Source organism: Thamnophis sirtalis, unplaced genomic scaffold (genome assembly GCF_051295495.1).
Source record: "Thamnophis sirtalis isolate CommonGarterSnake01/CBP01778 unplaced genomic scaffold, rThaSir2_p1.2 scaffold_1, whole genome shotgun sequence".
Lineage (NCBI taxonomy): Eukaryota > Metazoa > Chordata > Lepidosauria > Squamata > Natricidae > Thamnophis > Thamnophis sirtalis.
Genome location: NW_028261381.1, coordinates 85503044 through 85529185, shown reverse-complemented (window position 1 = coordinate 85529185; position 26142 = coordinate 85503044). Strand labels below are relative to the sequence as shown.

Genomic DNA, 26142 nt, shown 5'->3' with positions numbered 1-26142 from the left:
ATTTAAAAAAAGATTCTATCCAAAATAAATTGAAGTGAAATCATTTTTAAAAATTCTATGCACAATACTTTGAAATATATTGTGCATAGAATTTTTAAAAATAGTTTTACTATTTTTACAATTTATTCTGTGTGGAATAGTTTGAAATGTTTTACTTCAATTTATTCTGTGTGGATTCTTTTTTTAAATTGTCTTAGACTATTTAAAAAAAGATTCTATCCAAAATACAAAATACCAGCTGCAGTTATTCACTTAAGAACTGTGGCAAGAAAGGTGGTATAGTGACCAAAGTTACAATGGCATTGAAAAAAGTGACTGATGACCATTTTTCACACTTAGCGACCATTTTCACACTTAGCGACCGTTGCAGCATCCTCATAGTCACGTGATTAAAATTTTGATGTTTGGCAAGAGTTACAATTTATATTTGTAAATTGTAGTTATGTTGAAATAAAAAAATATTACAATACTATTTTTGCGTTTGTATGAAAATTTTTGTTGCTCCGTATAAAATTTTTAATCAAGCCCCCCCCCCTTCCCCCCCGGTCAAAGGTGTCCCTCTTTACCAATCTGAAAATCTGGTCCCTCTTTACCAATCTGAAAATCTTATAGTTAAGGGATGCAAGAATTTAAATCATTTGTCATCTTCAGAACTGAAAGAACATCTGGGCCTATCCTTTATATGTTCTACTAAACAAGGTTGCTAGGAATTCTCTGTCTCTCTGATTTTTCCATATTATTCTTCATTATTCTGTATTATTATGCATTTTTATGATTCCCATTCTATTTCATAGAAAAGAAAGTGCTTTCAGCCTACAGTTTTGGACAGTCAGGAATACTAGAGCTCTACATGTAACATCACCACTCTCCACTCTCTAACTTCCTACATTTCAATTATATTTCAAAAGAAGACATCAGAGAGAGAACATTTTCTATGAAGAAAGTTTCAGTCTAGGAGATGGGCAGCCAAGAAGACTGCAGAATGCTGGATAGATATGAAAAAAATGATCATGAGCCAATCCTCTGTTCCCTTTCAAAAATAATGGAAGTTCAAGTGCAGCATTGAAAGGAACTCTAAAAGACATTTACAAAAAATAGCAATAGCAGTAGCACTTAGACTTATATAGCAGCAGCCCCCAACCTTGAAATTCTAAAAAAACATTTACAAAAAATAGCAGTAGCACTTAGACTTATATAGCAATGACCCACAATCTTTTGGGCACCAGGGACCGGTTCCTTGGAGAGAGGTTTTCTACGAACTGGAGGGGCCATGGTTTTTTTGCAGTCTGCAGTCCACGGATGGGATTTCACTTGTTTGCACAGCCCAGTTTCTGGCACATTGTGGACCGGTTCTAGTCCATGGACTGGGGGTTGGGGACCCCCATTATATATCACTTTACAGTGCTTTACAGCCCTCTGTAAACAATTTCCATAGTCAGGATCTTGCACCCACAATCTGGGTTTACTAACCTTGGAAGAATGGAAGGCTGAGTCAACCCTGAGCTGGTCAGAATCAAACTGCTGGAAGTCAGCAGAATTAGCCTGCAATACTGCATTTTAACCACTGCGCCACCATGGCTCTTCTAAAGAACATTCTAAAGCATCCTGATCTAAAAATCCAGAATCTCTTTCACAGGGAAAATTGGAGAACAGATCCCAGTATGGTATTATAATAAAATACAACATATATTTCAAATGAATGATATGTCATCCTTAATTTAAAATTTATAAATTAATTTTATAAATTAAAATTTAATTTTTATTTTTAAATAGCATGCTTACCCAAATATTCTCCTTTGGAAGTATCACTTAGTACTTTATCAACATCAAAGATGGTAGTGGGAGACACAGCTGGCATTAACAAAGGGCTTTTAATGCTGTCATCTTCTTTATTCCTCAAATTGCTGAACAGATTCCACACATTGTTCCTCTGAACTGGACCATCTAGTATAGCATTATCACTTTTCTTTTTCTGCCTTAAAGATGGATGTAGCCTGTTCTTTTCATTACAATCAATATATGACTTCCGAGCATTTTCTTTAAGGGTAAATCTTTCTAAAAGCGTGGGAACATCAACTTTATTAGAGTAAGAATGTCCACGGTGAGTGCCACTGGATGATGTCAGATGCACATCGCATTTTGGAATATATGAGCTTTTATCATCATACCGAAAATCTTCAATTGAACCGGAAAAATTAGAGATAACTGAACTCCTAGGTTTAAGGTCCTGTTCTGTATTATTCAGCATACATAACTCTTGCATTTGTGCACTGGAGGCTTCCTGATACTCTGTGTTTTTCAGATTTTCAGAATGAGCCAGGTTATAAGAGAAATTAAAGGTATTTTCCAGAGAAGGTTTTGTATGCACATCCTGGCTTTTTTCCAGACCTTCTAATATGGATTTTCTAATGACATTAGCCATTAACTTCAGTGACAGTTTAGGCTGAGTAGCAATGGGACATTTATCAACATATTTTAGACATTTCTTCTCAGGGTCCCAAACTGGCAAAAGATTATCCGAGAATTCAGGAGACCTAACATAACTAGGTTGCTTTGGAATGTGTTCATCTCTACTAAAATACGAATTGTTTGGCCCTGGAATTCCTTGGCCTTGGTGAGCAATTCTTGCCCCTTCTGGTTGAGAATTCTTCAGAGTACGAGTTAACCTCCTCATTATTTTACTTTTAGCTTTGTTTATTAAGGGTTTGTCTTGCTGTTCCTTGGCAGGCACCGAAGCAATTTTATCTCCTTCATCAAGGTTTACGAAGGATGTATCTGAGTTTTTTGTAAACAGTCCTGAAGTCAGTTGCTGACTGTTTACTGCCTCATTTCCTAAATATTGTCCATCAGTACCATAGCGGTGGATGCCAAGTTGAAGAGAACTGGGAATGGTAGCCCAATCAGCATAAGAAAGGGATTCACTATGTGCCACTGGATAACTATCTATGCAGCAGTGATGAGGAACGTAGAAAGGAATCGGTCCAGGTTCGTTGGTGCTTTTTTCTTTGGAGTGAAATTCTGCGCTGTGAGGTTGGAAATGTGCTTTTGTTTCTGGAATGTTGTTGGGATAGGTCAGCTGTAAGAAATGCATAAAGTGATTATTTTTAGAGGAAAAATGTAACTTCTCAGCCATGCTTCTATCTGGGGGAGGGGGGGCTTTGAAACAAATCAGTTCTAAAAATGCACATATACATATCAAGGCAACAGAGCTGAAAACTCTTGAAAAGATGAAGATCCTTCCAATAAAAACAGAAAAAGGATACCATTGATGGTGATATTAGCCAAGGTCCTATGAGAGCAATAAAAACATTTGTAGAGTTGTAATTCTAGGTGTCTTTATTTGCAATAGGCTGCCTCATAGCTAGATAACACAAGATAAAGGTAAAGATTCCCCTCGCACACATGTAGTAGTCATTCCTGACTCTAGAGGGCCATGCCCATCTCCATTTCATAGCCAAAGAGCCAGCACTGTCCAAAGATGTCTCGGTGGTCATGTGGCCGGCATAACTAAATGCCAAAGGCATACAGAACGCTGTTACTTTCCCACCAAAGGTGGTTCCTATTTTTCTACTTGCATTTTTACATGCTTTTGAACTGCTAGGTTGGCAGAAGCTGAGACAAGTATGGGAGCTCACGCCATTTTGCAGCGCTAGGGATTCGAATCTCCAAACTGCCGACGTTTCTTGATCAACAAGTTCAGCATCTTAACCACTGAGGCAATGCGTTGCTCTAGATAACATTCAGCCCTCCTAATTGCGTCTTCCAACTATTCCTCATTATTAAAAGATGCTTATTCCTCAACTGCATGGCTAAAACAAACACAAAACTTGTCTAAGTGAAAAGCTGCCCTACATTGGCTGGCTGGCTGGCTGGCTGGCTGGCTGGCTGGCTGGCTGGCTGGCTGGCTGGATGGCTGGCTGGCTGGCTGGCTGGCTGGCTGGATGGCTGGCTGGCTGGATGGATGGATGGACAGACCTTAGCAATTTTCTGATGCACTTAGCTGCAAAGGTCTGAAACAAGAATCTCAGCCAAATTGAAGTAGGAACAAGAACTGTGAATTATGCAGTGTGGTTGAATAATCAACAGCATCTCTTTGACCCTGATTGGACTGGGCCTATTGGCCAGCTGCAATTCTTCTCACAACTTTCATTTTTTAATAAATTTATTAAAATCCCATAACTTGGATTCAAAAACTTTTCCCAGTACACAGAGTGTTCTTTTTCGAACTTTGGAGATATATCACCCACTAGTGAAAACCCAGCAGTGAAATGGAGGACAGAGAGGAATCTTCATTAATTTCCTGACCAATTCCTCCCAAAATCTCCTCTGGAAGGCAAATTTGGTGGTGATGGTGGGGGACTCTGTTGCATTTCTAAATAGGATCGCTAAGATATACAGCTCTGCAAATATAACTATGATAGAAAAGAGATTATATGTATAGTTTTCTTTCTGTTATAAAAAATCTATAGCAAATTAGATATTTATCAACAAAAGAACATTGTTCTGTGCAACTCTGCTTTTTCATTTCTGGACTAGCTACTCATATGAACCCCCATAACCTGAAGCAGTCCTCAAACAAATCTCAATGTTATCTGAAGTCTGTGTAGCCATCGTCAACTTCTATCACATCTCATCCTAATGGGCCCTAATTGTAGTAGTGGAAGAAAAGGTATTTTAACATAGAATGTTTCCCTTTTTTGCTATCTTATTAGATGGTTGTATGGAGGCTCTATTGAAGGAGATCAATGAAACTTGAGATGTGATTAACTCTGTTCCTATATCTATTCTAATAAATGGTCATAAGGAAACATAATGGATGATGTTTCCTGAATGGGAATGTTTTGTAACCCATGAAATATAGAAATATTTAAAGAATTAAAATTATAATTAGATAACCAACATCAATTGGCAATGGCCCCACTTAAAGTCAATGCTTGTTTGACTCCCATTTTCAAGAAACTAAAAAGTTTATAGTTACGTCCTTGTAAAAGCAAAACTCATGTTAAATATCACATGTATTACCATACTGTTGAGACAGGATATATGTTTTTTTTAATAAACTGAAAAATGTAGGGGATTCTTTTTCATTTATGTTTTCATGGTTTTTCTATTTGCAGTATATTTATTGTACCAACAAATGTGTTATACAAATTCTGAAACAGCTACCAGGAATTCTGGTTGCAGAAAATTCTATGGAATGAAACTGGTCCATCTCCAAGCAACAACTTGCAAATGTTCTATTTGAATTTTTAATATTTTTTTAAATTATTTTTTTTAAGAAATTGGCTTTCAAATAGATACTACATCTTGGCTTCTTAAACCTGGTGCAATTGACAAAGTCAGAGGCTATTAACAGTGTCCAGAATTTTTCAAAGGTCATTCTTAGAAAAATTATCAGACAATATAATGATGTCTTTCCTGGAGTTGAGACACGGAAGAAAGCAACGTCAATCTGTTTTTGTGTACTTTTTTCATAGCCTGCCCACCCTGAGTGCATCCATGCGAGTGAAAACAAAACAGAACAAAAGCAGGTTTGCTACCCTGCTGTTTTGTAAGATAAGCTAGCTAGGCTAACATTCTTCACCAACCTTGTTGGAAAGGTGCCAGACTGAAGTGGAACACTTTCACATTTTGGGAAAAGGGGGGTGTTGAAGAATCCATCAACTACTGTGGCAAATATTTGGAGGGGAGCAGCTGGAAAAATGGAAAAAGAGGATGCTAATGCTCAAGAACCTCCGGGAAAATAGAGTGGAAAGGGTTGTCAGGAATATGGAGAAGGAGGAAGGGAAATGAAGGTAGGGCTGGAAAAACAGACACATAAGAAAGGAGTTGAATTTGAGAGAAAGCAACTGAAAATGTGATGGAGAAAAAATGGAAGAGCAACAGTGGGTGAATGGGGTGGGGAAGGAGAAGAGAAAGTATGAACATCACAAGGATGTCTGCAGGGTAGAGCTAGAGCAGCTACCATCTTGATTTTTTTAAACCATGCCCTGTGGATACCCCTGGTATGGGGCGAGGGAACATAATGGGCAGAATCTAACCATTTGTACTTTTGTGCAAGGTAGATGTGGAGTTACTAGGCATAGAAGTGAGCAAGTGAACAGGGAAAGCCATCTGAGAAGTTCAACAGGGAAGCTGAAGCGATAATTATTTTTTAAAAAATAGTTTGTCTAAATTAAATCCACAATTTCCTATCCTACATGAGACGGGAATCCTTCTGCTCCCATGATCTTTAAAAACAAGCCTTAGGACAGAGTATTAGGCAAGCTTCTGCAGTTGTGACCCACCATATTTGTGATTTGTTTATATTCCTGGCATATATATGTAGCAACCATAGGCTCATAATTGGCTTGTGGAGGGGGGACCCAGGACAGAAGGATAGCCATACTTCAACTGATGAGAGGATGAAGCTGTATCAGATACAGAAAAGGAGGCACTAACAGGAACTCTTCAGGAGAAAATTGAACGAGGAAGCAAATGTAGTGAAAAAGAAGGGTATGGTTTTATCCTCACATCCTACTAGCCCCTCATGGTATGAAGATGCCCCGATAATGATCTTTGTAGGTCACATCACTGAAAACATTGCTCTTGCCCACCAGAGACACAGCTTGTTTAGCTGTTTCTGCTTTGACACATGCACAGAGAGACATGTCTCACCTATCATTTGGGTTGGTAAAATAAGTGGAGGGAGCTATTTTTAAAAACATCCTTGTTCTGTCCCACAGATCTGTGTTTAAAATCAGGGCCTGTGCAGAATATCTACTATCTCCTGGGAAGCACCCACTGGTCCTACAGATCAAACACTGCTGGTCATCCATTAGTTCCTAGAAAAGCAAGAGAACAAAAGCCGCCTACTTTACCAATTCTGCAGATCATTCACACCTGGGATGGTTAAATGCTACCTAATAAAGGAAGAGGGCATTGATTGCTATACCAAGCAGAAATAGCTTCTCTACTATGCACTCATTAGTTATATATTGGGAACAGGTTTTGACAGATGATTACAACCCTGGATTTAATTGTCTGTCAAAACTTGTTTCTTCCCTTAGGTTGATACCATTATAAAAATCCACTGACATTTTCATCAAATTGTTTTCCCCCATAAGTACATAGTCTGCTTTTTACAGATCAACCGAGTGTAGGACACCAGCCTTGTTGTTGTTGCTGTTGTTGTTGTTGCTGTTGTTGTTGTTGTGTCTCATAAATCAGAATACAGCATGGACTCAGGATTATTGTGCTAAATCTTGGATTATATAGGGAGTCAGACTTGATCATCCCTTCAGTCCCTTCCAACTTTATGATTATAGAATTCATATTACGGTATTTGGAGAAAAGCATAGTAACATTGGACAACCAATATTGTCCAACTATTGGTTGTCCAACCAATTAAGATCAGACAATCATTTGTCTGAAATTGTATAGAGTAAGGATGGCTAGCCTTTTTATCGTCACATGCCGACAGACCTAATGCAATGCATGCACAAGACCCCCCTGTGCTCTCTCTCGCACATGTGCATCACCCCCATACCCCATTTTGGGGTTAGCGGGGTCCCTAAAGCCTCTTGGGATCAAAAATGGCCACGGGGGAGGTGCTGCACCCCCCGCAAATGCACACGTGTCTGTCACATGCACTCTGCTCCCCGCACATGCGCAGCAGAGACCCGATAATCAGCTGGTCGGTGGGAGGTGCACACACATGCCTGGTGGAGCTCAGCTGGGGCAACAACTTGCATGTCCACAGAGAGGGCTCCGCGTGACACCTGTGGCATGCATGCCATAGGTTTGCCATAACGGGTATAGAGTCTCTTGCTTGAGCAGAGGATTGGACTAGAAGACCTCAAAGGTTCTTTCCAACTCTATTATTCTGTTATTAAGAATCGGCTATCTGACAGGGGTAGAGATACGGGGTTGGGAGAGATTTTGCCTCACTGGAACTCAAAACAGTATTCAATGCTCTTGCAGGATAAAAGGTTTCAAATGTTGAGGAAAGAAGAGCCTGGATCCCTGAAGGCCAAGAGCAGATGCACCCTTCAAGAAGTTAATAGAAAAGCTGTATAGTTAATTACTCACTCTACAAGCAATTACAACAAATGTGTGCTGGGGGACTGATTGGCTTATGAAGTGTCCCTGTCTGCTAACATCAAAACTCAGGGATGTAAGAGGACAATTTCCAACATCTCCACTGAAATGTTTATAGTCTGCTAATCCATGTATGACAAATGATACTGCAAGGAACAGTCATTTTCCCTTTCCAATACCATATTTCAAGTGCAATGATGCCCTTGGCTGCACAGTGCAAATGTTGTAACATCGAGTGAAGCCTTCTGAATGGCACATCTATCTCACGGTGTTTTAACATTGTTCCCTTAAATGTTAAACAATGTACGTTAACAAAAAAAATAATAGTAGTAATGATACAGCAGGTTCAAAACAGTGTGCTGCCCTCTTTTGGTCACCTACCTCTGTCTTAAAGCAACTGTCCTCAAACTCTTGCTGAAGATTGGCAGAAGTGTCCTTTGAAGACAATCCACTTCTCTTGTTGTACAAAAGAGGAAAATCTATAAAAGGACAAAGAAGTTGTTCGGTTAAAATTGATAATGGTGGACATTTCTACTAAGCATGCTTAATCTAAAGAAGAGAAAGCTAACAGGAGAACTGATAGCAACCTTCCAAGACTTGAAGAGTTGTCAGAGGAAAGAGATTATGGATTTATTCTTTAGGGATCCCTAAATGAAACAGATGGTTGGAACGTTTACAGAAGGAGATCCCATTCAAAAGAAGGAAGAATCTCCCAATTGTGAGAACTGTTAAGTAGTGGAATAATCATGGCAGAGGTGGGTTCCTACCAGTTCGCACCTATTCGGTAGAAACGGTTCGTCAAATCTACCGAACTGGTTAGAAGAGGTTCCACCAGTGGACCCGGAAAGCAGGCCACACATACAGAAGACGTTCCAAAATTTTTTGAAACCCACCACTGGCAAGGATCTTGTAACTTGACAGCTTTAAGACTTGCATGCTTCAATGCCAGAGTTTCTGAATAGCTACTTGGACCGACCTAAGTACTAATTCATAATTTCATATCCGGTCACATGGGCGGCAAGCCACTCCCATCCGATCACATGGGTGGTAGGCCACTCCCACAAAAGAGGCCACACCCACAGAGTAGGTTCCAACAATTTTTGAAACCCACCACTGAATCATGGGTGCTCCATCACCTAGGTTTTAAATAAAAAGACTGGACATTTGCTTTGGAAAGGATGAGAATACTTGTCCTGGGCAGTGGGTTGTTGCATTAGAAGGCTTCTGATACAATTACAGTTGTATCAGAAGCACTGAAGTGCTTCTAGTTTGAAAGGATTGAATTGTGACATCACAATTGCCTGGGGGATGCCCAATTGGGGGCTCCTTTCATTTCCCCATTAAGTTGCCCATTGAAGTGGTACCCATTTATCTACTTGCGATCATGCACTTTTGAACTGTTGGATTGGCAGGAGATGGAGCGTATCACAGGGGCTGACCCCACCCTGCAGCAGCAATTGGGTCTCAAACATGAGCCTGCCAATCATCAGCCCAGCATCATAACCTAATGAGCAACCAAGCTCCTCTGATGATTCTATGATTATGATTATGCCCTTAGCTCTGAAATGTGCAGCAGAGTGCATATTGGCTACGCGTATTGCGTTTTAGGAGACTTGGATATTTCATGGAGAAAAACTCTGAGAGGAAAAAAAAAAGCCAGATTTGGTATTTCTCTGTACCTGTTTCTTTAAAATCCAATTGCCTAGTATGGCTGCAGTCCTAACATGATGTCATATGCAGACCATCCAGCCACAGTCTAATGGTTGGGCGAGATTATTCTCTCCTATTGTAAATCTACGCAGCCTGTCATGCAGGCATTTTGTACTGCTTCCTCTCTCTATCCCTCTAACCCCGCCTTAAGAATTGTGGAGCAGAATTTTCACTGCTGGCCTGCTTCCCACCAACCTTCAGATTTCTTCACAATGGAATTCAAGGCCAGGCAGCTCTTCTCTTTATTGACTGAATGGCTCAGCTCAGCTTCTGGTGGTGCCAATTAAGCTCAGCGGGGGACACAAGCAGCAGCTGTCAAAGACTTGTTGTCGTCGTCCCCCTTCATGCACCAGTAATGGTGGAAATGTTTTGTTCTCTGCAACATGGGAAGCAAGGGACCCTTCGCCCTTTCAATAGGAATTCTTGGCCCACATACAGTAGTATGACTTATACTTTTTTTTTTGTTAGTGGAATAGTAAATGCCAAAAATATTTGTCCAGATTTGCATGCGTGCAATGCTTGTACTGCTTTTTGAAGCGAGTGACATCATTTCAGCTGAAGCCTGCCCAAATTATCTCTCCACCCCTTTGTCTCTTGTTTTTTTTCTGGTCATATACTCAAAGAATATCCCCAGGTTCAGTATTCCAGGTGCGTCTTTAATATATTGAATAAGTATTGGGGGAAGTCAAAAGAAAATGGGGCTAAATATGATGAATACCTGTCCATATATCCCCATGTAAATTAGGTCATAACAGCAGTGTACACCACTGATTCCATTTTCGAGCGCCTCCTGTCTTCTCCACCTATGAACATCATGTAATCTATGCAACATACCTAAATCTAAAATCTTTAAAGTTACAATTGTTTTCTGAATTGAGAACCAACACTTAGCATATTGAAAGCCATATTACAAAAAAGATAAAAATGCAAGTAGGACCAGGAGAAAACCTGAACCTACTTAACCTAATTTAAATATAACTAAACTTACATACAGTGAATAAGCTATGTATTTAACAATTTGCTTTTTTTATGTAGGCTTTGGGAACAGTTCCCAAGCTCAGCCCGATTTAGAGAGAATAATACAGATTTTACTTCCAAAAATTAAAGAGAGTAACATTCAAATATTAAAACAATGATGTATTTTGAAATTCTAGAAGTCTAACCACTAGGATTCCTGGTTTTCACCTAAATAGAATATAATTATTGAGTTGGGCAGAATATTTTAATCAAGGTAATAATTCATTCTAGTAAATAGATTAGCTTGAACACGTTAACATTCAATACCTTCTTCCCACAAGCTTTTAGCTCCCTCTGGAGACGCCTCATCAAACTCACAGGGGAAATTTTACAAAATACAAAATGACAGCAGAATTAATAAGCAGCATTTTAAACACAGACTTAATTGAGAAGAACAAATTAAAAATGAGGTGGCGGTAGTTTTGCCACCTGCCTCTCTCTCCTTTGTAAAAGCATTAAGATTTTCTTTTTTGCAAATTGTTTATTCGTTAGTTTGTGTGCTAATTGGACAGCTAGGGCAAACAAGGCTTTTTATATCTAAATCTAGTACAAAAATGTAATCAAAGATGCTGTTACCAATGAAGGAAAATATTTGTAGATACAAATAAAGGCAATGTTATTCATTATTTGTGGAATTGCCTTAAAGTGAACGTGCATTGTGAATTCAGGAATAAGCTGCATGTCAGAACATTAGATATGATGATGTCAAAAGCTGGGCTCGTCTGCTAGAATAAGGCAGATGGCCTCTGGTGGCAAATGCTTGAGGATGGGAGGGGAGCAGAAAATGAGGCAGGGTCATAATTCAGAAACGGTGGCCACTTTCTCATATTGCACCATGTGACTTAGGACTAGAGTAGCATGCCCTCCTTCCCTAACCCGAGTTCCAGAGTGCTTCAAAAATTAAGTGTGCAATGGGTGACATGGCTGGGAGAGACCTGATGAGATGGAAAACAGGCCCTGACTTGTAGCAATAGCAATAGCAGTTAGACTTATATACTGCTTCATAGGGCTTTCAGCCCTCTCTAAGCGGTTTATAGAGTCAGCATATTGCCCCCAACAATCCGGGACCTCATTTTACCCACCTTGGAAGGATGGAAGGCTGAGTCAACCTTGAGCCGGTGAGATTTGAACAGCCGAACTGCAGTCAGCTGAAGTAGCCTGCAGTGCTGCATTTAACCACTGCGCCACCTTGGCTCCATAAGGGCCCTTGAGGGACTGGAAGCAGAGTACAGGGTACCTCAGGCGGGTAGGGCCTGCACTAAGCCTCCCAGGGCCTCCCCTGAGGCCCCTGAGGCTCCTGTGCTCTGCTTAATGACCTGCACATATGTTTAGCAATCCAAACAGCTGTTAACATCTCCCTGCACTTAGCAGCTATGCAACTATGTAATGAGGAGGATCTATCCCAGTTGAGTCAGCGACTACCTGTACTGGCTGCCTAATCTAGGTTGCTTTTCAGATACAGGGAAAGCTACTCCTCCCCTTGCTAGTATCCAAGATCTAAGTATCAGTCCAGAACTTTCTACACCATTCTTCAGAAGGGGAAACAGATAGTAACTTTGCCTCAAGCAAAACATGTTTCCAGCCAGCCTTTTCTTAGAAGTCCAAGATGCTAAAGATGATACAACTTTTTTTCTCAGCACTAAGAATGGAACTCTTCTTAGGAAATAAAGAAAAGAACTCACTGGAGAAAAGCCTAATGCTGGGAAAGATTGAGGGCAAAAGAAGAAGGGGACGTCAGAGAATGAGGTGGCTGGATGGAGTCACCAAAGCAATAGGCGTGAACTTAAATGGACTCCATAGGTTGGTAGAGGACAGGAAGGCCTGGAGGAACGTTGTCCATGGGGTTGCGATGGGTTGGACATCATTTCACAGTTAACAACAACAAGAAGAAGAAGAGTGGAACTCAAAAGAGCTGAGAGGGATCAGACTGTACAACAGGTGATTTCCAGGCCAGGTGGACCAAGCTGTGTTCCATGGAGGAAAATCAAGAAATCTCCTATCTGAGGGTAATGTAAATGAATGTACAATGCACTTTAAATGCAAAGATACATTCATAATGTTTTCCCAGCACTTTGAATGGGCTCAAATGCTTGCTTCATTGATCGAGGCTTGGGAACAGCTGAAAACGAAAGTATTTATAATATATCAAAGAGTTTGTCGGTCCTAGTTTCTACAATAAAGCTTGTACATTCTTCTTGATAGGTTAGACTTATGGCCAATTGTTAAGAGTACATTGAAAAGAGAGAGGAGGAGAAATAAAGCAAATCAAGAAGACCCATGTTAGTTATCTAGTGCAACGATACTACAAAATTCATATTGCAAGTATTACAAAGTCCATCCTATGTGGCCCTCGTGTCTTTAAAACTTTGAAGAGGAAAAACTGCCTTACGAATTGCCAACAGGAACAGGGAAGCAAAATATATATTTTTTAAAAGATTAGGTATCTTTCCCACATGTTTTCTCTTATATCAAAGCCATTTCCTTAAAAAATAATTATAATCAAGTCATAAGACTAGGTAGACATTAGAGGTAGTTCTTGACTTACAACCATTCTTTTAGTAAGTGTTTGAAGTTATCACAGCACTGAAAAAAGTGGCTTTCAACTTGTCCTCACACTTATGACTGTTGCAGCATCCCCATGGTCATGTGACTAAAATTTGGGGGCTTGGCAACCATATGTTGCAGAATCAGTTGCAGAATCCCAGGTGATCATGGTTTGTTCCTTCCCTTCTGTGCGACAAGCACACTCAATGGGGGAAGCTGGGTTCAGTTAACAACCTATGTCAGTGATGGCGAACCTTTTTCTTATGGCATGCCAAAATTGTTTGTGTGTGTGCACGTTATTGGCGCACCCACGTGCCCACACCAATTCAATCTTCCCCACCCACCTGCACATGTGCACATGACGTTCCCAGCATGGATGCGCATACAACCCCTTCCCATGCTCTGGAGGATTTCCTAAAGCCTGGGGAGGGTGAAAACGGCCTCCCCTTGCCCCCCAGAGGGCCTCTGGAAGCTGAAAACAGATTGTTTCTGAACTTCCGGATGGCCTGTTGGGCCTGTTTTTCGCCCTCCCCAGGCTCCAGAGGCTTTCCTGAAGCCTGGGGAGGGTGAAAGCGGCCTTCCACGGCTCTCCAGAAAACCAAAAATCAGCTGGCCGGCATGTGTATGCACGCTGGAATTGACTGCTGGGGTTTCATCAAATATGGCTCCTCATATCACCTGTGGCACGTGTGTCATAGGTTCGCCATCACAGACCTATATGATTCACTTAATACAGGGGTGTCAAAGTCAATTTAATTCAATTGAGGGCAGCATCAGGATTGTGTTTGATTTCAGGGGGGAAGTGGATGTGGCCAGCTTGATGTCACTCGTGTCAGGGGCACCTGTGGCAGCCCCAGTGCTCTGTCAGCAAAAACAGGGTTCCGAGCTCCGTTTCCGGATGTGCTGGCCTCCTTCAACCCTCTGCCAGCGAAAACGGAGCTCAGAAACCCATTTCTGCTGGCAGAGGCACCACGGGCTGATCCTTCACTGTTTCCAAGGTGATCTAAGATCTAAGCACCCTATTGGCCAGACATGGCCCACAGGCCTTGAATTTGACACCCGCTAACTTAATACCTGCAGTGATTGGATTAACATCCATAGCACAAAAGTTGTAAAATTGACATAAATGAAAGTTGAACATAAATGAAATCATTATGGAAGAATGTAATTGCATTAGATGATTTAGTCAGGTTATATCTTACTTGACTGAATTTTCTTTTTCCAGTTCTGATATTTTTTTGACGAAGAAGAGTCACGAAGACTGTAGGCTCGTTGTAATGCTAGAGGGGAAAGATAGGGAGAAAACAGCTACAAAAGGTGTTTGTTAAAACACAGGAAGTTCCAAACCTTGACAATAATCACACTTGAGATTTTAAATTTGAATTTGCTTTGCTTGGATATATGTCTTGGAGTTATTCCATAATCGGAGAGTAAAATTTGACATCCTACTCCTCCTTATCATCCATATTTGGCAAATCCAGCTGCAGTTGGTAGCAATAACAAATTCAGTCAAGTCTTCTTCACAGAACAGTTCACTCAAGAAGTTTACATTTCAGGTGGAAGAGTTCAAAATTACAATTTTTCTAAGACAATGACGCCTCCTCGTTTCAAATGGACAGATAAATGTTTAAATATCAGGCACTAGAGGGCAATGTTCTCCAACCTGTTTTTCCCTTAGAAAGGCCATGGCTCAGTGGTTTAATTCTTAATTTATTACATTTTTGTAGAATGGCCTAGCACGAGAACTCATTTATGCCCAGCCATTTCTATATCTCTGTTGTTCCTCTTGCCTGTGTGGTTTTTCCCCCTACTCCAAAATGAGAGAGAAAATGAAACACTTGTTTTTTGTTGGTTGAAGTTACATAATTCTCACTACTGACTTCAAGGGAAAAAATCCTACTGATCAAGCAATGACGGTGAGAAACAGAGCAATGTGGGAGATAGAAAGCTAAGATTAAGCGAGGCCCAAAAGGGGAAAGTATGTTATGTACCAGGGAATCCTGTGGATCACTTTGGAAAAAAGCAGCGCGGAAGCTAAAGTGGCGGGTTGGGGGGGTGTAAGGAGGGGTTATGACTCTCTCTGTGTGTAAAACACAGTGTGTGGGAGAGGGAAGATGCATGGCTGTTACTCCAAAGGAGTGACTTAAGTGGGATACTTTGCATCTCATTGCTGTGCATTTCAAAAGCTTTCCGTAAAAAGGGAAAAATTTAATTTGTACAGATTTATTGGCTGCTGTACAGATAGCCCTCAACTTAACAACAGTTGGAATCAGCACTTGAAGTCAAAGTTCTATGAAATATACGTGGGTAGTCTGGTCAAATGTATTCAATGCATTTGTTTAACAAATCTTTATTGTTAATTCAATCCCATCCCCATTAAAAAAAAGTTTATAAAAAGATTATGTTTACTGTACACAGCAACAAGGTAGGGCCTGCATTCTAAAAACAGAATACTTATTTGTTTGCGGTGAATAACTAGTTACAGGTAGAAATTAAACAAAACATTGTGCTACAACTTCCTGAAATCTTTGCCTTTGCTGAATCTCATCCCTGTTCTTTTGAACTCCAAAATGATACTTGTGGTTTTCAGGCATGAGGTTTGGGGTCATGTATTCGACTATGGAAAACTGCTGTTTCCAGTCTGAGCTATTCCCAACATATCAAATTGAATCAGGAAGATGAAGTGCTTTGACTTTGGTGGTCAATAGAGGGCTATGAATTGTTTTAAGTGTTCTTTGTACAACGTTTTAATTACTAGCATTATTGTTCACTGCCTGGTCCTAGACTCACTCTTTCATATAATTTTGATAGAGAATAACAAACAAATAAATAAATGTTTACATCCCCCCGCCCCAAAAAACTTAATAACAGTTCCTTTAATGACCATTCGAAGTTGCAACCATACTGAAAAAAGTGACTTCTGACCATTTTTAACACTTATGACTGTTGCAGCATCCTCGTGGTCATGTGATTTACATTCGGATGCTTGACAACTGACTCACATTTATGACGGTTGCAGTGTCCCGGGGTCATGTGATCACCTTGTGTGACCTTCTGACAAGCAAAGTCAATGGGGAAGCCAGATTCACTTAATAACCCTGTTACTACTGGTAATTTAACAACTGCAGTGATTCACTCAGGGCAAAACTCACTTAACAAATGCTTCACTTAGCAGCATAAATGTTGGGCTCAATTGTGGTCCTTAGTCAAGGACTACCTGAATTAGGGTTAAAAGTGGAGGAATTAAAATATATTTGGAATGATATCTATTAAAACATATAAGCAATAGATTTGGTCAAGCTATTGCTTTACAATTGTATTGGGTATGGGGTGATCATAGCAAACAATCAATTTATTCTCCCCGAGCAATTCTATATTACAGGAAACTATTTTGAGAAGTTTGTAGCTGCAGAGAGCAGGTCAAGTTAAGAAAGTTCTATTATTTAAAAAAAAACATACAACAAAAGTTGGATGTATGGAAAGAACTCCTTTTCAGAGTTCTATCAGTATTATTTTATATAATGGTATATTTTCTAAATATATCAACTCAATTGTTTGCATTACTGTCACATTGGATCCAGTTGTTAAGAGGTACTTTACGATGCTATTATGCATAAATCTTCATGCCCCGGAGTCTACCTCTGGCTTAATTATCTAATGCTAAAGTGAATTTAGAAATGATTGCTAAAAAGTACTTGGGAAAATAGAGAGCCAAACATCCACAAGTGAATTTGTTTAATTCAACTGCATTTGTTTCTTTTTTAACTTTTAAACTCTGTAATCTCTTGATTTGGGATGGAGTCAGGGTGACTGAATAAGTTGAGCATTTGCTGGCCAGACACCCTTCCTAACGCGGAGTTCGCAGCAGATTATTTTCTTTTTGTTAGAGAAACATCTGTCATTACCTAGGAGTGCATTCTCAACCTTCTGAGTGGGAGGTGAGTGTCATCAACTCTAGGCCACCACACCACTCAATTCAACCGCATTACATCTTCTGAACTTCATCACACATTGTCAAAGGGGATGTTTTGAATTGTTTCAGTGCCTTTTGGTGAAATCAGAGAGATTTATAGAAACTTACCATTAGCAGCTTTGGATTTTTCAAGGCGATCATTTCTGTTCTCCAAATTTGTGGTGAATGGGGGAGATCTCTTTGAAGATGAGAGACAATTCCAGATTGGCTTAGGTGATGGCAACATTTCTTCTGAGGATGCAAACATGGCTGAATTTCCAGAAACATCAGATTCTAGTTCTGAGCTAAGAATCCAGGAGTAGAAAGATTTGGTTGTCTTAAGCATGACTAGCAAGTGGTACAAAACAACTAATCAACAATTCACACATGTATGGTATCTTTCCCCTACTTATGTAGTAAGCATTATTGGTTGACTTTGCTACAGTTTTTCTTTTGGCAGGTGTTCTATTTCTAGACATGTGCCCTCCAAATGTGTTGGATTACAACTGCCATAACTCTCAGCCAGCAAAAATGAACGAAAACAACACCCTCTCAAGCACTGTTCCCTCTAAGGTGCGCGCCTGCGCGGCCGCGCACATAAAAAGAAATCCCCGCGCAGAGGTTTCTAACTGCCGCGCAGAGATTTCTACCAAAGCAAACGTGGGGAAGTCCTTTGCAGGCGGCTAGAACTGGCCGCCCGAAAAGGACCTCCCCAGACTTGTTTTGATGAGCCGCCAGTCCTCTTGCTTCTTCTCCTTCACCAGCAAAGCTCCCGCTGGCTTCCCGGCCCATGGCAGTGGTGCCACTCCCTCCACGCGGAGCCCCTGAGCTGGCTCCCGCGTTATCCCTCCCCCTTCCTCCTCTGCCGTGCTTTTGAGGCCGCGGGAGCTAGTAGGAAAGCGGCCGAGCCCTCCACCGCTTTCCTACTAGCTCCCGCAGCCTCAAAAGCACGGCAGAGGAGGAAGGGGGAGGGATAACGCGGGAGCCAGCTCAGGGGCTCCGCGTGGAGGGAGAGACGCCAAAGCCATGGGCCGGGAAGCCAGCGGGAGCTTTGCTGGTGAAGGAGAAGAAGCAAGAGGACTGGCGGCTTTGAAATGCAACCCCTGCCTTGGTCCCGCCGGCCGTGGATTTGATTCGGCGTAAGTGGGGGCCGAACACATGCTGAGCCGACTTTGCACAGTGAGGCGGAGTAATTCAACCCCCCCCAAAGAACGTGTGTGTGTGTGTGTGTGTGTGTGTGTGTGTGTGTGTGTGAGAGAGAGAGAGAGAGAGAGAGAGAGAGAGAGAGAGAGAGAGAGAGAGAGAGAGAGAGAGAGAGAGAGAGAATTGGATCAAAATTGGTGGCCAAAGGAGTGGAGGGAGGGAGGGAAGGAAGGAAGGAAGCCCTCCCCCTGTAAAAAAAACTGAAGATGGAGCAGTGAATGAATAAACCATAAAAGCAACAAACAGTTAATGCGTAAGTAAGCTGAGGAGGAAGTTCTCAACTAAGGAAGAAATATTAGAAAGAAATATAAAAAGCTCAATATGCCAAAACACTTATTTTAGTCTTCATTTAATTACTTGTATTGTAGTCTGATGTAACATCTTTTTAAAGTTAACGTTAGAAAAGATAGGGTACAAAACTTAAATAATAAAAAAATGTACATTCATTTTGAAAAATAAATGCAATACTTGATTAATTTCATATCTTTATTTAAAATAGTTTTGGCATGGCATATGATTTTATTGACTCAGTTGGAAATGATGTGGATGTTGTATCTGACTCTGAGGTATATATATTCTTAAGTAACATAACATATAGCATATTGTCCAAACTTGCTAGACTATTTAATTGATCTTACTACTTTAAAGGGGGAGAGTTTCATGATAAATTATTTTATTACATTTATGTTGCATTTATATATTATATTTATTACATTTATATTTCACATTATATATTTGTATTGTTATTTTAGTGTTTATTGTCAATTTTGATAGATATTATATTGATATATCAATACTGATTTTACTCATACTAAATAACAATTACTGCTATTATTTATCAGCATCAAATATTTACAGTTTTTAATATTGAGTTAGTCGTATTTTAGAATAATAGGATTATCTTTTAATAGGATAATTGGCAAAATCTAATTCACATGTGATGGGTTGCATTCCAAAGAATGTGAGAGGACAGGTTGCCTGCAAAATGCCAGGACCCAGGACCCTGTTGGTGCCATGTCTCTCTCTAGCCAGTCTAACAATGTAAAAGCTGAGCAGAGAGCCTTTTTTTTTTTTCAGGGTGAGCGGAAAAGTATAGTGTTTGAGTGGCACTTTTCATGTCTGGCATTCATCGGGCTGAAACCTCGCTCGCAATTGGTGCTTGACGCTTGGAATGTTGCGCAAATGTCCAGCAGACGCGACAGCAGTTCAAACTGTGGCTCTCTTAGGTGCTCAGGCATGAAACTGTGCCGCTCACACACTGTACTTTTCCGCTCACACTGAAAAAAAATTAGAGGGAACATTGCTCTCAAGTCACATTAGAATATAGAATAACAGACCTGGAAGGTACCTTGGAGGTCTTCTAGTCCAACCCCCTGCTTAGGCAGGAAACCCTACACCACTTCAGACAAATGGATATCGAACATCTTCTTAAAACGTCCAGTGTTGGGGTATTCACAACTTCTGGAGGCAAGTTGTTCCACTGATTAATTGTTCTAATTAATTAATTATCAGGAAATTTCTCCTTAGTTCTAAGTTGCTTCACTCCTTGATTAGTTTCCACCCATTGCTTCTTGTCCTGCCCTCAGGTGCTTTGGAGAATAGTTTGACTCCCTCTTTTTTGTGGCAGCCCCTGAGATATTGGAACACTGCTATCATGTCGCCCCTTAGTGCCTAGTCCTTATTTTCATTAAAATAGAAATACCTAGTTCCTGCAATTGTTCTTCATATGTTTTAGCATTCAGTCCCCTAATCATCATTATCCCTAATCATCATTACTGAAAGTCTATCAAGTTATTGACAGTTTTTCAGAAAGATAGAACTGCTAATGATGGAACTGTAAGGACAAAAGTTGAAGAAACTCAGTGCAAAGGAAACCATGGTGTACTGAAGTTTATATATTGAAGTTTTCAAGCTACTTTCTTGAAAACTTCAATAGCTCTTACATACTGTGATTTTTACTGTTGTTTTCAAAGCTAATCTGGATTTAATCCCCCACCCCACCCTGTATGACTCAGACTGTGTGGGATGCAAAGTTTTTCTCTCAGTGAATCATATACCCATAAGATCTTTAAGCTGCAAGAATTGAGTGTTCCTGGTTCATCATTCTTCCTTCTCTCATATTATCTCCTTTATTTACTCTGACAACTGGGTTCTATCATTTCTGGACTCAGTTCATTCAAGAAAGTATATCTGCATCATTAACCAATACCTGCTTCCATCACTAGTTACCACGACTTGAACTGCCAGAGGTTTGTGATGAGCTTTTTCTTCTTCTGGGGTTACTCTGACCAAAGTCCATTCAGAAGAGGCCAAGGAGCTCCTCAAATCAAGATGGGGGATATTCTTCCACTTCTTTGGAGAGATGGATCTATCTACTGGATAGTTGTAATAGTCTAGAAAAATATATATAAAGAGCATTAAAACTTGTCCCACGTCAATTTAGAGCAATAAGATTGTTCATCTAGGATGCTCAAAATGTGGAAAAGTCAAGTCAACCACCTTTTCAACACAGTTTCTCTGTAGAGGAAGATATGCTTAAAATTAACTTATATGTCCATTGTTTAAAAATATCCTTCCTTCAATATGAAGGGTGTCCTTCAATATGTCCAACGATGAATATTATGCTGGAGTAATGAGCAAAATAGTTGTCCTCACTTCCTTTGACTTTCTCATGTAGCAGAGAACTGAAAGGTAACAGCCAATAGACAACCTATGCCTGAATTGGGGTCCTGCTGCTCCTGCTTCTAGGAACAATGATCCAACATTCCATTCTTCCTGATTTGTTACCCTTGTCTAATGTTCTCCACCTGTGCTGCTTCTGCTACCCAAACCTGCAGGATTATCAACATCAAATAGACCCTATCTGTTCAGTTTGCATATCCTGGGTAGATGCTGAGGGTTTCTCCCCATGCATATTTGTGGAGGAAGGGCTCTCGCTTATAGGCCTTAGACTCAGGAGCAGCTCTCTTCTGGAAAACTCTCATATATCTTCCCTCCCAGTATTTAAGAAGTCTGTAAAAACAGAAAAAATTTAGAAGAGCCTTCAATGATCATGTTCAGTTGGGAGATACCCAATGCAATTATTAACTAATAACAAGATTAATTATAATTGTGGGTAGTTTTACAGTATCATTATGTGGTTGAAAGTTTATGATGTAAGACTCAAAGAGCCCCTTGGGATTGTGGTGATACAAAAACAAGCAAACAAGCAAGCAAACAAACACACCAGGAGTTCTCTTAGCTAAAGACATATCTCTTTGTTTGACACAAATCTGACTAGTTTCTTTTCTGGTTCTCCCATCAGCTTTTCTAAGAAAAGAATCAAAAATGGAACTGGGCTCTGCAAGGCTGTCTCTGAACCAGAAGAGTTCACCATAATAAACATCTTAACTGCAGAAACTGCCTTGGCCATGAATTTCCACTCCCTACGGTCAAAAAGACCAACATTCACATGGCTATCTGTTGTCCCTGATGGGGGATCAAGATGGATGGATGGCACTGGTCCAGATCCACTTCAACTTCACACTTTGGGAGAAACTACTAGGAATCTTACAACATGTGGCAACCTATATGTGGAATCTATAATTTGCAGGTCCCCCCAGATTAAGATCATCCTCCACAATCAGATTTAATTTCTGGGCAATGCAGCCAACATGAATTAACTGAGTCTGACAGGTTGCTATTTATACACTGGATTCACTGTCTCTGACCACAAAGCGACCATTGAGATTTTCATGCCCAGACAGTCAGCTCCCTAGCATACAATTCATGGATACATTATTTTTTTTAAATGAACAACATCTAGCAACATGAAGCAACACCTATTTTTCAGAGTATAAGACTCACCTTTCCCCCCAAAAAAGAGGGTGAAAATCTGGGTGCGTCTTATACACTGAATATAGCATTTTTTGCCTCCTGAAATGCTGCCCCTGCACAAAAATGGACATGCAGAGGTTTTGGGAGGCCCGCAAAATCTCCTGGGGGTTGGGGAGGGCAAAAACGAGTGGAAAATGGGCCATTTTTCTCTACAAGCCTCTTAAAGGCTATGCATGCCCCTTTTTGGCAAAAAAGGGACAGCTTTTGTGAAAACCAGACTATTTTTCCTTGTTTTTGCCCTGCCCCCAGTTACCAGGAGGACTTTGCAGGCCTCTCAAACTCTCTGCATGCCCTGTTTTTCATAAAAATGAGGCATGCAGAGAGTTTGGGGGGTCTGCAGCGTGCAAAAACTTTTTTTTTCTTTACCTCTTCAAAACCTTGGTGCGTCTTATATTGAAAAAAACAGTATGTTTGACTGCTTCATCATTGGATGTGTCGGTGTCTACAACAGCAGCTTCCCTTCATTTTCAGCCTACTACCAACATTCCGTAATGAGTAGCAATAGCAATTAAACTTATATACTACTTCATAGTGCTTTACAGCCCTCTTTAATCAGTTTACAGTCAGCAACAATCTGTCTACCTTTTACTGACCTTGAAGGATGGAAAGTTGAGTCAACCTTGAGCCAGGGAGGATTGAGCATCGGCAGTGAGCAGAGTCAGTCTGCAATACTGCATTCTAACTACTGCGCCACCATGGCTCTTTGAAGGAGAGATGAGAAGTACTCTTACATTTTCAGGGGTGGGATTCTACCAGTTCGGACTGGTTTGGGTGAACCGGTAGCTCCGACTATCAGCTGGGAGCAAACTGGTTCGCTCCAACTTTGAAGTGGACCCGCCTGCCCACCCCTGCACTATACTCACTTATAGTTCCCTTTCTGAAGCCCAGCTGATTGGCGCGTCAGTGGATTGCCATGCCTCAGCTGTATTCCTTGCCAGCAGTAATGCGGAAGGTGAGTTTTCTGTAAACTGTGTATGCACGTGCACCAGTGGTGGGTTGCCAATTTTGTTACTACCAGTTCGGGCATGCGCAGAAGTGTCCGGATGGGTGGGAGGAGTCTCCCACCACCGCTACTACCAGTTTGGCCGATCTGGGTCAAACGAGCAGCAACCCATCTCTGGTGTGTGCTCATGTGCGAAGTGCACATTCAGCAAACCGATTGTTAATCAGTTGTCCCACCCCCGCTTACATTCTCCTCCTTGACTGGACTAAGTACCTGAGATGAAGGATTGAAGTTTGTTATTTACAATGTGATGGGCTAGAAACTGGTAGTTCATGAGTTCTCCTTAGGCATAGAACCCCAAGTGGATTGCTTTTTCTCAGCAAACTCACCTTACAAGGTTATTGTTGTGGAGAAAATAGATGGCACAAAGAACTCTTTTACCCTATTAAGAATGGGGTTCTGATAGTTAGGGGTATCAGATGGAGAAGCCCCCAAACTCCAGCTTTTCCCACCAGCTGATTGGCTGGTTATCCAAAATAATCACCTGCATGACAGCACATGTTACATCTCATCCTTTTGAACCACCTGCCGTATGCCATCGGATGCCTTTTTGAACCACTGCAAGGAAAAGAGCTGCCTCACCACTATAGTACCTGGTGCTTCCATAAAAGGAAAAGATACCTAGAAAAAGCCTGAACAGCTACTTGAATACCCTTGGCATTGAAAGATGGTTGAAGTTCTCACATCCCGTCCCTGCAACTATGTCTTGCAGTGGTGGCAGAAGGCAGAGCAGGGATCTGGTCATTTTGAAGTGCTCCTATACTTGCTCTGGTCACCCAGCATGTCAATTGGATAGTAATGGATGCTCTGCTGGGATCTTCACAACCATCACATGCCACAAACTAAGATTTAGGAAAGGGCAGTTCGTCCTGACCCTTGCCTTCAGCCCTACAGTCAGTGTTGCCAAGGGGAGGGACTTTATTGCCTGATGCATCCGTACTTTGAATTTTGCATGAAATAATAACTAAAAAATCCTTGATGGTAATAGTCAACCCTGCAATCTCTAGCTGCTTTGTGGCTTTATAGATTACCTTCTCCATGGAAATTTGGAATTTGGGTACCGTTTTCATGAAACCACTTCCTGGGTGTCCAAAACATGCCCAGAATGGCCATTGCTGCCACGTGCTGTGGAACATTTTATTTTGTGTAAATCAATTTAAGCAAAACAAAAAGCAATTGTCTTCAGTCTCCTTGATTAACTCCTCTATTAGTCTATTAGACTTTGGGGGATTTCTTAGCAGAAAAAAAATGTTGAGGCTCACCCATTTAGTTGAGTTTATTTCCACTGAAAGCAGCGGAACTAAAAAGACATTAATTCAAATTCTTCCATTTGCTCTTCCTTTAGCATGTTTATTCAGGATTTTCTGCACCTTAAAGCAGACTAACTAAAATCTCTGCACGGAATTGTATGTTACTCCCAGAAAATCTCATTTATTTCAGGGACAACTTTTTTCAACCAAAATATGACTCCCACATGTTTGAAAGTTTAAGCATGAAATGCCAAAAATATTAAGGAAATCCTATCATTATAAATATCTATAATTTATTCCATGTTGGTGATTATATGGGAGTGATTTACAGTTGCCTCCTTCCAGAAACACCCCCCCCCCAAATAGGGAAGTCTAGTCTTAGTTCTACAATTTGTCTCCCATCCAGTTTACTTGCCAGCTTAACATTCTTTAGCTTTAGCAACCAAGGCCAGCTATTTTAATTTTAATTACTGAATATCCTGATTTGGGAGATCCTGATTAGCATATCAACTGTAGAGATCCAGGTACAAACTTTCTGTTTTCTAAAGACAATGTCCAGAGTGTAATGCCTCATCTCTATCTTCCAAGTAGGCTGGTTTGCTTTTTTAAAAAAAACCCAAATTCCTTCTCATCTGCAAAAAAAAAAATTCTGGTTGTTGTTTTTACTTTTTAATAGTTCTCTTTTCTATCTGGGAGTTCTCTGAAATGAAGAGGGCTGAAAGAGTTTAAAGCAAACATTCAGGTTTAGTGCTGGGGCTTCTCACAGGAGGAAGGAGGCATTTCATCTTTGGCTCACTCACACCACAGCACTAGTGGGACATGATCTCATCTGGGGTTGTGATTCAGGGACTTCCTTTCCCTTAATTACAGGCATCTGAAACTGAGCATTGGGCTGCCAGATACCACACAGAGTTACAGTGTTTAGTTAGAGGATTGTTATGTATGGATCAAAGATTACTTTTCAGTTTTTAAAAAATATTTACTTCTAGTCAAATCTAACATCTGGCTTACTGTATCAAGGAATGTCCTCGGGGTATGGTTAAAAAAATTAAGATGATTGATTACAATGGTGCAATCAAAGCTCTGTCTATTATGTGTGACATAAATAACAAAACAGGCAGAGTTTCAATGGTGCCATTATGGCCGCCATTTTGACTTTTTCTTTTAACCACACTCTGTGGACACTCCTGACAATATCTATTACTTCAAAGACTTTAATCCAGGGATTCGCTGCTGGGGATTCGCATGGGTTTGGTCAATTCTCTAGCTAGGATTCTGCTCAATTCGGCAAACCACCAAATGCCAACACTGGCTGGCCCCTCCCACCCCATCCTGTCCCTCCCACCCTGCCCTTTCCAGGATTCCCATCATGCCAGTTAAGTGCAGGGCCTGTGTGGAAGCTTGAGAAGGGGGGAAAAGGAACTTATTGGAGGTTTCAGAAGTCCAGGAACAAGCTGTTTCCAGCACCTGGAGCGCCTCTAGAGCCCAGGGAAAGCAGTTTTCGCTCT

At 40.8% G+C, this 26142-nt stretch overlaps 1 protein-coding gene across 2 annotated transcripts in view; it reads right to left on the bottom strand.

Annotated features, from left to right (window-relative positions):
- The window catches only part of MICAL2 (microtubule associated monooxygenase, calponin and LIM domain containing 2), a 142171-nt gene that overhangs the window by 21260 nt on the left and 94769 nt on the right, over positions 1 to 26142 (bottom strand). For both annotated transcript variants that reach the window (XM_087718123.1, XM_087718131.1), the window contains 5 exons: positions 20715 to 20898; positions 17432 to 17607; positions 14553 to 14630; positions 8461 to 8558; positions 1783 to 3076 (listed from right to left, as the gene is read on the bottom strand). In XM_087718123.1, coding sequence (XP_087574249.1) covers positions 1783 to 3076; positions 8461 to 8558; positions 14553 to 14630; positions 17432 to 17607; positions 20715 to 20898 — 1830 coding nt within the window. The remainder of the gene's footprint in view (positions 1 to 1782; positions 3077 to 8460; positions 8559 to 14552; positions 14631 to 17431; positions 17608 to 20714; positions 20899 to 26142) is intronic.